Below are 15,827 nucleotides of genomic sequence, written 5' to 3' on the forward strand. Positions count from 1 at the left end.
GAAGCTGTTCAACACCATCAGCTCCACCCAGTATGGCCAAGGGTCAGGGTTGATGGGAATGCCAACCAGTGACATCTGGAGGACGACAAGTTCTCCACTGCTGATCTGGCCCAGTACTGCCTGTTCTGACTGGCAGTGAACATGGGAAGCAGTCTTACACTGAATCAGAAGATGGATCCATCTAGCGCAGTATTGTTCAGTGGTTCTGCAGGAATTCAGGCAGGATCCTCTTCCAAGCCCAGCTGGAGGTGTCGGAGACTCGACACAGAATGTGATCTACCTTTGAGCTATGACCCTTCCAGGAATATGATATGGCTGTGACTCTTCAGCCATATGATACGAGGCCTTTTATTTCATGTGCTACCTGATCTTTTTAGCTGGAGACACTAGGGACAGAACCTGTGCCTACCGTTGAAAGATGGCCCCTTCTGATAAACTTACTTGTAAACTGCTCTCTCTCTCTCTCTTTGTATGTAAGGCAGCTTATGTAAAACAATTCAAAACAGTGTTTAAAATGAGAATATTTATATGGCAGCCCTACAGAACACATGTTGAAACATGGACCAGTTTAGAAATGTAGCTGCATTCCAAAACAGCTCTCCAAATTAAGCTCCGTAAAACAAGGGGGTAAATTAGGAAAAAAGCAGCCTGAAATATATATTAAAAAGGTTTAAATTCCATTTAAAGACGCCATTCACAATTGACAGCTCTCTCTCTCTCTCTCTCTCTCTCTCTCTCTCTCTCTCTCTCTCTCACCTTTTAAACTTAGATACTTTTGGTACCCAAGTTCCGAAACCCAAAATTATGTTTTGATTTCAATTGTGTTTTCATCTGCACAGGAAATCCTTCACAAGAAATTCAACTGGCAGTTGCACAAAGGGGCGCGGTTGGAGGCAGAATTTTAAACCAGCCGTTGTTGCTAACCTGGTGCTGGCCAGATGTTTTGAACTACAACTCCCATCAAGTTGTACTGGCTGGTGCCGAGTGGGAGTTGTGGTCCAAAACATCTCACAGGCACCAGGTCGGCAAAGGATTCTTTCGATTGTCGCTGTTTATGTTTACAGCTTTTGAGAACAATGCACCTCGTTTGGTGCAATCTTCAAGGCAGAGACTCCTTCAGGGACTGCAATCTGTTTGGATGATGCTTCCTTGTTCCCGCTTCCACACATGATGAGCAAAATTGACATATCTCAAAACGGAGCACGGATGAAAGCCTTTCTGTTGGCGCCCAGAACGTGGGAGCACAGCTGGCTTTCTCTTGGCAGTATTAGTGCTGCTATGCTCAAAGTGATATAAAAGCAACAGGAGGGATATGGTTATGGTGAAGCACAGAGCAGTATCTTAGTGGGGGGAGAAGATAAGCCCCCCTGAAGAGACATGGGGAATAAGAAGCTGGAGACAGCTTCATCTTCAAAAGATTCTGACATCTTCAAAGGAGTCTTTTGCAGTTCTGGAGGACAGGGCAGAACAGAAGGTGTTCCTTGTAAATTTCAGTCAGATGAGACACGGGGAGAAGAGATTATGGTCCATCAAAGGCAGAGAGGGTCTTTGGGAATAGGCGGAGTTTAGTACTGTCACCTGCCAGTGTGGTGTAGTGGTTAAGAGCGGTGGACTCGTAATCTGGGGAACCGGGTTCGCGTCTCCGCTCCTCCACATGCAGCTGCTGGGTGACCTTGGGCTAGTCACACTTCTTTGAAGTCTCTCAGCCCCACTTACCTCAGAGAGTGTTTGTTGTGGGGGAGGAAGGGAAAGGAGAATGTTAGCCACTTTGAGACTCCCTAGGGTAGTGATAAAGCGGGATATCAAATCCAAACGCTTCTTCTTCTTCTTCTGCCAGTCGCTTGGGAAGTGCTGGGGAATGGGATGCTGGGGAAACAGGCCAGAATTGTGTTTCCAGGCACACATATTGCATTTGGAGGGTTACATTAGAGTGATAAAGGACACAAACTTGGGTTATGGTTTTTGCCCGAAACCTATAGTGTTCTAATCAATACAGTACACAATCAGAGTGGGAGGTCAAGGCACAGCAGGTATATTGTGTTGGAATCTTGAAAGCTCCCAATTTAGGACTCTTTGATGAGGGAATCCCAGCAGAGATTTAACATGGCAAACCATGCAGCGAAAAACCCCATCAATTTATAGGTTGTTAAACCTTTAACATGTGCCTTTCCAGCGAATTCTAAAGTGTACCTCTTTCCTAGAATCTCCCTCTTGCTTATTCTCCAGCAGCTGCTATGAGCTGCCCAAGGAGCAGTGGCCATGGAGAGGCAACAGGATGAGGCCACCATCACCATCGTTGCTCAGGACAAGCGCTGGCTCATCCTCCTCGAGCTCAGCAGCAGCACTGGCGGGAAATAGGGAATTCTGGGATAAAATCAGAAGCTGGGGTGCCTTTTGTAATTCTGGGACTGTCCCTGAAAAACAGGACACTTGGAGGGTATGTAATTAGAAAAATATAGCCCGCCAACAGCAACACCTAGGAGAGTCTGAGCTATGTTTTAACAAGGAACAATAACAGATGCAATTGCCTGGTATTTACACTTTATTTCTTTCTCTTCCCCCTCCCCCTGTTTCTCCTTTATGTTTTGCAGCATACCTGTGTTTCTTTGTGACCGCCCTGGGAGTGACAGCAGGGGCCCATCGCCTGTGGAGTCACAGATCTTACAAAGCCAAGCTACCATTGCGGATATTCCTGGCTGTAGCAAATTCAATGGCCTTTCAGGTGAGCAACAGAGTGTTTGTTGTGGAGGAGGAAGGGAAAGGAGAATGTTAGCTGCTTTGAGAATCCTTAGGGTAGTGATAAAGCGGGATATCAAATCCCTCTAGCTCAGGGGTCTGCAACTTTTAAGACAAAAAGAGCCACTTGGACCGAAGAAAAAACAACTGGGAGCCGCAAAACCATTGCAACATTTAAAACAGTGGGGAGTGTCGGGGCACACAGTGCGCCTCCTCCCCTCGCTAGTATCTGCCCCGGAGCCACGGCAAAGGTGTAAAAGAACCACATGCGGCTCCGGAGCCGCGGGTTGCTGACCCCTGCTCTAGCTACTGCCCATGCATGCCTACAATTTCATTTCTCCACTGATGACAGGCTGCTCAATGGGTGTAGATTCCTTTGCAAGAGGAACTCCTCATTCATCCTCAAGATGAACAAAACTCTGCATGCAGACGCTTGGGTAATGGAAGCAAAGCGGTTGGTAATAGTAATAGTAATTTATTATTTGTACCCTGCCCATCTGGCTGGGTTTCCCCAGCCACTCTGGGCAGCTTCCAACAAAGATTAAAAATACATTAAAATGTCACACATTAAAAACTTCCCTGAACAGGGCTGCCTTAAGATGTCTTCTGAATGTCAGGTAGTTGTTTTTCTCTTTGATATCTGATGGAAGGGCGTTCCACAGGGCAGGCGCCACTACCGAGAAGGCCCTCTGTCTGGTTCCCTGCAGCTTAGCTTCTCGCAGTGAGGGAAGTGCCAGAAGGCCCTTGGCGCTGGACCTCAGTGTCCGAGCGGAACGATGGGGGTGGAGACGCTCCTTCAGGCATACTGGGCCAAGGCCGTTTAGGGCTTTAAAGGTCAACACCAACACTTGGGATTGTGCTTGGAAACATACTGGGAGCCAATGTAGGTCTTTCAGGACCGGTGTTTTATGGTCTTGGCAGCCGCTCCCAGTCACCAGTCTAGCTGCCGCATTCTGGATTAATTGCAGTTTCCGGGTCACCTTCAAAGGTAGCCCCACGTAGAGCACATTGCAGTAGTCCAAGCGGGAGTTAACTAGAGCTAGGGTTGATGCAAAGCAGAGGGGATTTTATCACATCAGGCCAGTGATCCATCTAGTTCAACATTGTCTCCACTGACAGGCACTCCACTCTCCAGGTTTTCAGACAGGGATCTCTTCCTGCCCTACCTGGAGATGAAGGGGACTGAACCTTCTTCATGCAAGACAGATGCTCTGTCCCTGGGCCACAGCCCTTCCCCATAACATATGCTCCAGGATTCTGCTGATAAAAATCAGGACATGGGCCTCGTGCCTCCTTTCCAAAGCCTGGGAAGCTTCTGCCCAGCTTAGGAAAGGAGGCACAATGCTCTGACAGGGAGTGAAAGCTGGGCAAGTGTTTGCTGGCTTTGGGAAGGAGGCAGGAGAGCTCAGGATTTTGCCAGAGCCTCGCGCCTCCTTCCCAAAGGTTGGGATGCTCTCCTTCACAATGTGTCAGACTTCAGGGAAATTAATCCCTCCCCTGGTGGCAATAAATAAGCAGATCCAACGAAAGGAGCATTCTTACCCAATAAGTTCTTTAATTATCACAGTAAGAGACAAAAGAATGCATCTCTCTCTCTTAAAAAATGGCGTTACTCCCAGTAAAAGGTTTACCCCCTCCGTCCCCATTAAACTACGTCACTCCTGTGTTGGGTAATCTGAGCTCCTTGCCGTTGCGCTTTCTGTTCTTCACACTTTCCAAGCCCTTCTAGTCTTGGGCGAAGGGGGAGTGTCAGGAATGCTGTCCAAAGACACTGAATATCCCCGCTCATTCTCTCGTGTTACCTCTTCTAGCTGTTCCTCACCCAGTATTTTCCCCTCTGGACTATGCCCCTCTGCAAACCACTGTTCTACATCAATACTGTCCTCCTGTCCTTGGGAAGGTTCAGAAAAAAAGGGGGGGTGGCTCCAACCATTCCTCCTCAGTCCAGCCCCTGACACAATGCCACTGCAGGAGCTGCTTCCATGGCCCTTGTCCGCAGGTGGTGTGAAATCAGGGCACCCCGGGACAAAGGCAGAGCCAGGGGCACCTTTTAAGAAAAGTGTGGCTGTCCCGGTTAAATTGGGGCACTTGGAAGGTATGCCAAAGGCAAGGGGTTGTTTGAAATGGAGCGATGATGGAGGGGCCCTGCACTTACCACATTTCTCCTGAAAATCACTCTTCCCCAACAATTTCATTACATTTTTTTATTTCACTTTTCGTTTGTATACTGCCTTTCCGAATTGCTATACACAAGGCAGTTTACAAACTGAAGAAACAATAAAGATTGCTCTCCTTATAGCAATCTTATCCAGTACAAAAATGTAATAATAAACAAAGCTTTAAAATAAGGAACTTGTATCAGATGAAGCAATGTTCAACAATCCATTACAATATAATAGTACACAATAAAATTAAATGCCAGCAAATAATAATTAAGCAGAAGTTTGCTCTTAACAGTTACAATAAATAATTTCTAAACTATAATCAGTAAAAATAATAATCCCTAAAAGGTCAAGTAATGACTGAATTGGGTGGAGGGAAAGCAAGCCGCTCTGTGTGATATCATTTGACACAAACAGTTGTTTTTCCTGCTATGGCAAACTGTGCTTGTGTTTGAAACTATGTGCCTGCGAAGCTAAACTCAAATCACTTAAACCCTCCTGCCGTCCCCCATGCAGAATGATATTTTCGAATGGGCCCGAGACCACCGAGTCCACCACAAGTACTCGGAGACGGATGCCGACCCCCACAATGCCCAGCGCGGCTTTTTCTTCGCCCACATTGGCTGGCTCTTTGTCCGGAAGCATCGAGATGTCATAGAGAAAGGAAGGAAGCTGGACTTCAGTGACCTGCTGGACGACCCTGTTGTCATGTTTCAAAGAAAGTGAGTGAGATGGGAGCACAGGGGGAAAGACCTTAGCAAGAGGAGAAGACAGAGGGTTGTATCCACGGCTAATCCTACTCAGAATACAGTCATACCTTGGATCCCAAACGCCTTTGTACTCGGACATTTTGGCTCTCGAACTCTGCAAACCCAGAAGTGAGTGTTCCTGTTTGTGAACATTCTTTGGAACCCAAATGTCTGACTGGGCTTCCGTGGCTTCTGATTGGCTGCAGGAGCTTCCTGCAGCCAATCAGAAGCTGCGCCTTGGTTTCCGAACATTTTGGAAGTCAAACGTACTTCCGGAACGGATTCCGTTCGACTTCCAAGGTACGACTGTACACACATTGAAGTTAACAGACATTGCAAAATTTAGTTCATTCAGAAGAAGAATCTTTATTTGCTTCAGCCACTAGCCATAGCAGTAAAATAAAATAAAATGTACTGAAGATAGAGGTAAAAACTTAACTATATAAAATACAGTTGGGGGGTTTACATCAATAATCAAATAACAGATCTTATTCTAATTGCCCCCGCTAAAAACCTTGCAGTTTTTGCTGTCCCCTGATCATCTTTCTCTGCTAAAAGAAAGGACACAGTAGCAATGGCTGAGCAACCCGGCATGGACAATAATAGAGGAGTAATAACCTCAAATCTTTATAAAGAGTGCAAGCCAGAAGCACATGAGCCACTGACTCAATACTGCCGTCTCCGCAGTGGAATTTATTGAAATCGACCCTCAAGTACAGCTGAGGACAGTATATTCAATCTTGCGAAAGTGAAAGCGCATCTGTACTTTGGAATTGTTAAATTTTGCAAACAAGGTGCCAAAGTGTCAAAATGACCAGGTGGAGAAGAATCATACCATGGACAAAATTTCCTTATTGTGGCCAGATTATTCTGTCGCTTGATATCATATAGGCACTGTTGAATTAAATTATTTGCTTTAATGAGGCCCAGTGTTAATAACTGTTTTGGTGATAAACCAGAAAAGTAAAGCTTTTGGCTGACAATTTTAGTCCAAGCGCTCTCATGACAAATCTTGAGATACTAGGGGTAGTAGACCAATAGATCAGTTCATTCATTTTAGCAGGTCTATGAGTAGGGCTGCCATATGTCCAGAATTTCCCGAAAATAGTGTCCCAAAAAGGCTCAACGGAATTTCACTTTTTGAAATATGGCAACCCTATCTATGAGTGAAACTTAGTTAGCCACAACCCAGACACTGAAACTGTTCAATGTTGTTTCCGGTTAAGTTTTACTCAGATTAACCCACTGAAATAATGTCTGTTGATTTCAGTGGGTCTGCGTCGAGTAGGCCTACCTATAGCATTGGCTACAACCCTTAGCATTTAACAGCCTTGACGAAACCAATACAACCACCTCTGCTTTGCTAAGGGCTTGTACAGTTGCACAGATTATTATTTTTGTCAGAAATGCAGATCTGCAAGGGCAAGGAATTATGTGACCTGAGCCTGCAAATGTGATTTGTGTGATTATTATGATGCGCTGCTGAATTTACTGTGGGTTTTACATGGAGCATTTGGCTGGCAAGCTGACAGCCCAACCCTAACTTCAAGAGATGTCGCATGCCAGACCAGGATGCACAAATCTTTCAGGATAAGGGTTGGAGCTCACCAGTAGAGCATCGGCTTTGCATGCAAAAGGTCCCAGGGTTCAATTCTCAACATCTCCAGGTGGGTCTGGAAATCTCCCTTGTCCAAAACCCCTGAGAGCCACTGCAAGTCTCTGTAAACAGTAGTTCCCAAATTTGGGGACAGGCGGACAAAAAAAGCACTCTTCAGAACAGCAGTTTCCTCCAGTAAGGAAGACAATAACACAATAAAATTCAAAACAGTAACCATTTTATACGGCAAACCACCCCATGATCAGCAAATGAAGGGCGGTACATAAATTTTATTGAGAAATGAAAATTCGCTGCACATTTATTCAAAATTCAATTTTTGTTGTTGTTTAGTCGTTTAGTTGTGTCTGACTCTTTGTGACCCCATGGACCAGAGCACGCCAGGCACTCCTGTCTTCCACTGCCTCCCACAGTTTGGTCAAACTCATGCTGGTAGCTTCGAGAACACTGTCCAACCATCTCGTCCTCTGTCGTCCCCTTCTCCTTGTGCCCTCCATCTTCCCCAACATCAGGGTCTTTTCCAGGGAGTCTTCTCTTCTCATGAGGTGGCCAAAGTATTGGAGCCTCAGCTTCACGATCTGTCCTTCCAGTGAAAGGACAGATCTACAAAGGCTTAAAGAAATTCATTGGGGAGTTGGGAGCTTGTGAGTCTTTCCACTGCAGAATTACTTTTCCTTTCCTTTTTCTTTTTGGCAATGCACTCTAAGCATTTGCATTAATGAGGAAGGAATCTGCCCTCATTGACACTAATTCTGGCAAACAACAATTGCTATGCCTGATGTTGCATCAGCAGAAATTCTGGGACTGCAGAATTTCAAAATCAGCAGAAATTCTGGGACTGCAACGAACCCCATTCCAAATGGTTGTGTGCAGCAAACAGCATTATGGAGAGACACAAAGGTTCTGCGGTTGTTTGGGTTGCAGGGAGTGGGGTCAGTGGGGGTAACACGCATGGGAAGTGAAGTATGGTGTTGGACATCTCCTAATACAGCCTTTGCCGGCCAACCTGCTGGCTGGCGCTGATGGGAGATGAGTGCATGCTGGCTGGCGCTGATGGGATTTGTAGTCCAAGACTTCTGGCAAAGGTTCTATATGGGTTGAGCCAGTGTTTAGCTGTCATGGACTGGTTGGACACAGAGGAATGGTGGGAGGAACCAGATGGGGGAACCACCAAGGGATTCAACAGCATTAGGCGCCATACGAAAACGTTTCTCTTTAACTAGTCATTTGGCTGGTTAACATTCCAGGTAAAGGGAAAGGGACCCCTGATCATTAGGTCCAGTCGTGGCCGACTCTGGGGTTGTGGTGCTCATCTCACTTTACTGGCCGAGGGAGCTGGGGTACAGCTTCCGGGTCATGTGGCCAGCATGACTAAGCCGCTTCTCGCGAACCAGAGCAGCGCACAGAAACGCCGTTTACCTTCCCGCCGGAGCGCTACCTATTTATCTACTTGCACTTTGACGTGCTTTTGAACTGCTAGGTTGGCAGGAGTAGGGACCGAGCAACGGGAGCTCACCCCGTCGCAGGGATTCGAGCTGCCGACCTTCTGATCGGCAAGTCCTAAGCTCTGTGGTTTAACCCACAGCGCCACCCGCATCCCTGTTTAACATTCTATGTCATTTTAAATGTGTTTGTGGGGGTTCTAGGTTTGTTTTTGTTCTTGTTTTTATGATGTATTTTGTGATCTCAGGTTGTCTTTTTATGTTGTGAAGCACCCTGTGATCTTTGGATGAAGGCTGGTATACAGATTCAATAAATAATAACGGTCATAATAACAGTCATCACTGAAGCAAATGAATGGATGTGAACTGGGAATTAAAAGTGAGAACGTCACAAATCCAACTGGGCAAACCACTGCAAACTCTCAAGAGAACTTGGCTGATGGGTAGAATATAAACATTTTCCTGACACTTCACCACTGGAATTTATAAACTTCAGTGGTTTTTATGCAGGAGGCTAGGGATCGAAATGGCAATTGGAATCAGAATTTTCAGAATCTGGAAATTTGTTGCCATATAGAATCATAGAATTGTAGAGCTGGATGGGATCACAAGGATCATCTGGGCCAAACCCCCTGCAATGCAGGAATAATAAAAATAAAATAATATTTGACAGCATTTCCCAGGATTTTCATGAGACAAAAAGTAAGTTTGTCTCCCATTCTTTGGCTTTACATGAAATATATACTGCAGCCTATGGTTTACTAATTTGGCTTCTGTTACCTTCTGTTCTCACTTGTCTGACTTGGCCTTCAGCAGCGTAGACCTTTCCCCCTCGTGCGATGCAGCCATAGACCTGTCACTGCTTTCCTTTCTCCGCAGGCACTATAAGGTTTCGGTCGTGCTGATGTGTTTCGTCATTCCTACTATCGTGCCTTGGTACTTCTGGGGGGAGAGCTTGTGGAATTCGTACTTCCTTGCTTCAGTTCTGCGTTACACCATCTCTCTCAATGTTTCTTGGCTGGTCAATAGCGCTGCTCACATGTATGGCAATCGGCCGTACAACAAGAACATCAATCCTCGGCAGAACCCCTTTGTCACCATAGGAGCTATTGGTGAGTACCAAAAACAGTCTCCAGAGACATTTGGAACAGGGATGGGGAACTTATAGCCCTCCAGATGTTGCGGGACTCCATCAGCCCCAGCAAGCATTCCTAGTGGTCAGGGATGGTGGGAATTGTCCTCCAACAACATCTAGAAAGCCACAGGTTCCTCACCCCTGATTTGTAATGATGGCATTTGGTTTGTTTTCTTCCAAACTTCTCTAGAAGTTACTCTTAAGTTGATTAAGCAACTATATGAACACCTTACTTCATGTTGAACTTGTTTCCTTCTCCCAAGACAGTTTTTTGGGTGGTTTTGTTTGAGGGCCTTCAGAGATTCAGGTTCCAGACCTGACTGTTTTCACCGTGTTTCATGGCTTACTGGGAATTGCAAAGGCAATGGGGAGCTCTGTCCTCGTTAGTACTGGCTCCACAACCATTTCAGGAGGTGGATGAAATACAGCTGCCTTCAAATGTTACCCTAATGTCTGGAGCATGGAGACCGCAGAATGCCAGTTTGGTTAAGATGGGGCTCTACTGGCTGACTGGGTTACTGCACTGCTAAACCATTGCACGATACCACTATCTAATGCTAGATTTAGAAACTCAGCTATTAATCTAGCATTAGATAGTGGTATCGTGCAATGGTTTAGCACTGCAGTAATCCATCCAGCCAGTAGAGCTCCATCTTAAGCAAACTGGCATTCTGCAGTCTCCACGCTTAGAGACAGTTGGATGGCACCTTGCGCACCTCCTTCTGGCAACTCCTGCAGCCAAACACATTGCTCTGCTTTCCTTTGGATCACATCTGTGAGTCTCGTCATCTGGGCATCCCAGGTCTTCCAAACACACTGCCCAGGCTTGCACCCCAGAGAGGTCACTTTGGTACCACTAACGCAGCAAAAACAACATATGAGGCAGGAGCAAGAGTTATTGTGATTCTCCAGCAGTTTGGCTTCACCCCCAGAAGCGGACTCCATTGTCCTTCGATACAGACGGATGCCAACAAATGCAGATGCACCCTGGTGCCCGTTATGCCCCTTAATTTATTCTTGCAGTGCTACTGGACTCAATAGCACCAGCAGTCCTCCCAATGGTTCATTCAGCTGCACATTCTATTGGGCCAAATATGCCACCACCAGCCAACGAATGCCCTTGCTGGCGTTTATGTAGGCCAGGCACTACATTAAGAGAATGAAAGGACATAAATAAAAAATGCAAAATGGCAGCATCCAGAAGCCACTGGGGATGCGACGCTGCCTTCGTGCACATTCTGTCTCGGATCTCAAGGTCACAGATGCAACGGGAAGGTCAGTGGAATTAACGGCTTGTGACCATGAAAGGCAACAAAGATCCGTGGCGCCTTGAAAGACGATTGCGGCATAAGCTTTCATTTCACTTGGACTAAAATAAAGACTCACGGTGGTTGAAATGGTCTCTCTCCACCCCATAATAGAATAAAAAGCAAAGGAAGGAGGCAGCGGAGGGAAGCGAATGCGACTGCTGCTGTTGATCTTCCCGTCTTGGGAATGATTTATAAGGAGAATGGATCAATGAAGCTCCTCTGCTGCATGACCCAAGAGTGATTCAGGACAGAGCTAGTTTTGGGGTGAGGGTCTCAACTGAAGAGCTGAAAAGTGAGGTGGGTCCAATTTGGATCTGGGAAGAAGAAGAAGAAGAAGAAGAAGAAGAAGAAGAAGAAGAAGAAGAAAAGTAGTTTGGATTTGATATCCTGCTTTATCACTACCCGAAGGAGTCTCAAAGCGGCTAACATTCTCCTTTCCCTTCCTCCCCCACAACAAACACTCTGTGAGGTGAGTGGGGCTGAGAGACTTCAGAGAAGTGTGACTAGCCCAAGGTCACCCACCAGCTGCATGTGGAGGAGCGGAGACACGAACCCGGTTCACCAGATTATGAGTCCACTGCTCTTAACCACTATACCACACTGGCTGAAGGTGGATGTAGCTTGCAGGGGGCAAGGAATGGTTGGGAGAAGAGTTAAGCACTCTTTTCTTGCCCACCACTTCTTTTCTTCAAATAAAGGTATCTTTTATCCATCCCACCCTCTTCCTGCTTTACAGGTGATCTAGGTCTCCACTCATCCGAGTTTTGTCTCACTGCCTTTCTGGCAGCACCCATTTTTGCTACTGCCCCCAAGACAGCTCAAATTGTTTTGAAATGCCAGGTACCGCTTCTAATAATAATTCTACCCTTGCTCTCAATTACCGATCACGTCTCATACTTTCCCCCTTTGTCTGAGTTCATTCAGCCCTCTTGGCAGACGCTGATAAAAACAGCAATTAGCTGTCTATTCATTTAAGCCGGATACGGTGCTATTATCTTCCTTTCCCTTCTATCCTCAGTCCATAAAAAGACATCGCTCTTATAAGGTCAGTCCAGAATAAGGAATTACTCGCTTACAATTTGATGGTGGCTGAGGTTGGCCGATCTGGCATTTGTCACCGAAAATTGGATGGATGAGCTGGGCGGGCCACGTGGTGTGACCTAGTTTTGTCCCTCAGGTATGGCATCAACACAGGCTGGAGTTGTCATGGGGCAGGTGAGACATAGGCAGAGTGTTAGGGACCTGGCAGAAGAAGGTCCTTGGGAGAAGGTTCCAGGGAGAAGAGGAAAACAGTATAGATTTACAACAGTGGTTTGTGGGCAGTCACAGCTCAGAGGCTGTGCTCAGAAACATACTGGGAGCCAGTGTAGATCCTTCAGGACCAGTGTTATTTGGTCCTGGTGGCTGCTCCCAGTCACCAGTCTAGCTGCCACATTCTGGATTAGTTGTAGTCTCCAAGTCATCTTCAAAGGTAGCCCCACATAGAGCGCATTGCAGTAGTCCAAGCGAGAGATAACCAGAGCATGTACCACTCTGGAGAGACAGTGTGCAGGCAGGTAGGGTCTCAGCTGGCATACCAGGTGGAGCTGGGTCTGACTTAGCACATCACTGAGCCATGGCAAGACATAACCTCAATCTGGTTTTTACAACAGGGTGTTAGATGAGTTGGTGTTGGGAGAGGTTTCTGTTGGCTTGCTGTCCTGGACCAAACATTTCCAAGTGGAGTTCAGTTTGACAATAGCAGTTTCCCCCCTGCAGGGATGGAGGACCCATTACAATGGTCTGCTCCCAGAGGCTTATGAAATTCAAGGGATTCCTGAATGTCCCAAGGACTTTTCAGTTGGCATGTTGACTCCCTGGTCTCACTGCGAAATGGTGAGGTGGAAAAGCTCATCAGCATGATCACTCCTGATTACCCTCTCTGGTGCTGCAGTTCCAGATGGCCCCCTGATTCTCAGGGGACCTCTGGGGAATGATGCAGACGAGACAACAGCTAAAGTGCGAAAGATTCAAGTTTTGTGAAGAAGACAACCAATCATAGGTGAGAGGACACTGAAGACAGCAAATAAAGCTTACTTCTCCACCACCTCTGCCAAAGCAGTGCTTTTCCAATGGGTTGTGGTGAATGGGCTGTTAAAAGCTAGATTTTGGAAACCTTCTGCTGTGACATGTTGTAGGGCACTTTGAAGGTTTTCCTGCTGAACTTAATACTGTGCTAATATTGTTCTGGAGTAGGCATCCAAAGCACTTTTGAGTCGGTTGGTCTGGGATCAACTTCAGCTGTTGCAGCCAAGCTGGTGCCACACATGAGGCTGAGAGGGGAGTCTTGTTGTCTGGGCAGCTCAGGACCTCAATACACACTGCCCAGGCTGGTACCCCGGGGAGGTCACTTCTTCTTTTTTTTAAAAAAATAATTTTTATTAACAGGCCAATCAAATCACATCATTTCCAAATCACATTAGTTCCAAATTATGCAGCCAGATTTTTAAATTTTGTTGGGGGTACCCATACTTCAAGCTCCAAATGGGGTCCAAGCATCACTTATATTGCTGCTTTAATTAGACAGTTCTATCCAGTTCTGTCCAGATAGTCTCTTTATTACTTTCTTGTGGAGGTCACTTCTGTGCTGCCAACACAGCAGTTTGAGTTCACCCCTGGAGGCAGACTCCATTGTCTCTCGAATCAGATGGATGCCAACAAACCCAACAATGTGAACAAGAGGAAGATATTCATCCTACTGTGTGTAGACTTGGCCCTTAACCATCATGGCTTGTAAGAGTTACCTGGGGATGGGGGACCCACTAGGTGGGTCCAGGATGTAGTAGATACTGCATTTTAAGATGGAGTAGTTCCTTTCTAATTATTATGAAACCAGCGATGTCTACGTACTATTTTCAAAATGTTGAAAAAGCATGGAAGTTTCTGCAATGAACTGTTTTCTAGCACACATTAAAGGTCTTCTCTTCTTTTGCTTCTGATCATTGGGGTTACCACCCACTTCTTTTTCTTCTCTACCTTTTGACCCCACTCTCTGTTCCTTCTGGGTTCTGTTTTCCAGGCGAAGGCTTCCACAATTACCACCACACCTTTCCGTTTGATTATTCAGCTAGCGAGCTTGGCTTGAACTTCAACCCAACCACGTGGTTCATTGACTTCATGTTTTGGTTGGGCTTGGTCACCGAGAGGAAGCAGGCTCCGAGGGAGATGATCCAAGCTTGCAAAGAGAGGGCTGGAGATGGCAGTTTTTGAGAAACAAAATATGTCTCTGAACATTGATGCTGCTGTATGTGTTGTTTGTATGTTTCTTCATTGGAGTGGAGGGTCTCCTTACCCCCAATCTTCCCCTTAGGATGGAAGTAGTATTTTTCATTGATCATAGGCCAAATTAAAATCCTGGGTTAATTCCATCCTACTTTAATGCAGTGGTTTTTAAACTTCCTATTGTAAGGCAACACTTTACACATTAACACATCATCTTCCAAGAAAGTCCTGAATGCTGCAGAGGATTCCAGGGCAAGCAGACTTTCAGACCTTGATTTGCAAATTTAGCTTGTTTCCTGCATTTCAAGTGCACCGGCTGTGAATGCTGCTGTTTATGTACCCAAAACAGCACCTCCCTTGCAAAAGAAGGAGGTAGATTTGGAGGAATCCTGAGGTCTGCAGCATTTTCTTTAAGGGAGAAGCTTCCCCATACTGCCCGGTGGCGACTGAGCACGCTCAATGGCCTTGGAATGCCTTTTGAGTGATGGAGCATATAAATTGGTGTGAGAAATGGAATGGAGTGGCTGGAATCCACACTGCAACGTTATTGTCCAGGTTCCACAAGCCCAAGTATCAATGTGCCTCTGAATTACTGAACAGATCAGTTTCTTACATAAACTGTAAAACTGGCCAGCAGACATGATTGAAGGTGGTTGCCAATACATATTGTATTTTTTGCTCTATAAGACTCACTTTTTCCCTCCTAAAAAGTAAGGGGAAATGTGTGTGCATCTTATGGAGCGAATGCAGGCTGCGCTGCTATCCCAGAAGCCAGAACAGCAAGAGGGATCGTTGCTTTCACTGCACAGTGATCCCTCTTGTTGTTCTGGCTTCTGAGATTCAGAATATTTTTTTTCTTGTTTTCCTCCTCCAAAAACTAGGTGCGTCTTATGGTCTGGTGCGTCTTATAGAGAGAAAAATATGGTACTCATATTTTACAGGCAAGGAAGAGATAAGCTATTAGCGCAAGGCCAGACACAGCAGAATCCCTTGCACTCTTAAGCATAAAGTCTCTTTGGTTGGTGACCATCAAAGCTCCAAGATGCACAACTTGCTGATGGATCTTTGCACGTAATTGTTTTAGTTGTCGCTATTTGTCAAATGACTGGGAGTCAGAGATCCTTGGCTATATTATTGCATATCACCCAGAGATCTAACCAGGAGAGCCTCACCTAAGTATGCTTTCAGCTGAAACAAGTCTCTGGCCTTCTGAGCCTCCACGTTGCTCTTTGTGGATTGAAAAGGTGCCACCTTTCGAATATGGCCACATCCGTTAGTGGCTGGTCCAGAGGGTCAGAACTGCACAGCTGCCCTCAGGTCACAGATGATGCTACAGCTTACCTGGACAAGGGTGGGGTGAAGTGAGATTGAGGGTGATGTATCCGTGCAGCCCCAAACTCATAACCACCCCACTCCT

At 46.1% G+C, this 15,827-nt stretch overlaps 1 protein-coding gene across 1 annotated transcript in view; it reads left to right on the forward strand.

Annotated features, from left to right (window-relative positions):
* Positions 1–14,398, forward strand: part of SCD5 (stearoyl-CoA desaturase 5) — a gene marked incomplete at its 3' end in the record, with an annotated part of 42,829 nt that extends 28,431 nt beyond the window's left edge. Inside the window, exons 2-5 of the mRNA XM_081021073.1 lie at positions 2,592–2,722; positions 5,415–5,620; positions 9,584–9,816; positions 14,208–14,398. Of these exons, the coding sequence (XP_080877199.1) occupies positions 2,592–2,722; positions 5,415–5,620; positions 9,584–9,816; positions 14,208–14,398 (761 nt within the window). The remainder of the gene's footprint in view (positions 1–2,591; positions 2,723–5,414; positions 5,621–9,583; positions 9,817–14,207) is intronic.
* Between the last annotated feature and the right edge of the window lie 1,429 nt (positions 14,399–15,827).

Source organism: Podarcis pityusensis (genome assembly GCF_964106645.2).
Source record: "Podarcis pityusensis genome assembly, chromosome: 9".
Classification (NCBI taxonomy): Eukaryota; Metazoa; Chordata; class Lepidosauria; order Squamata; family Lacertidae; genus Podarcis; species Podarcis pityusensis.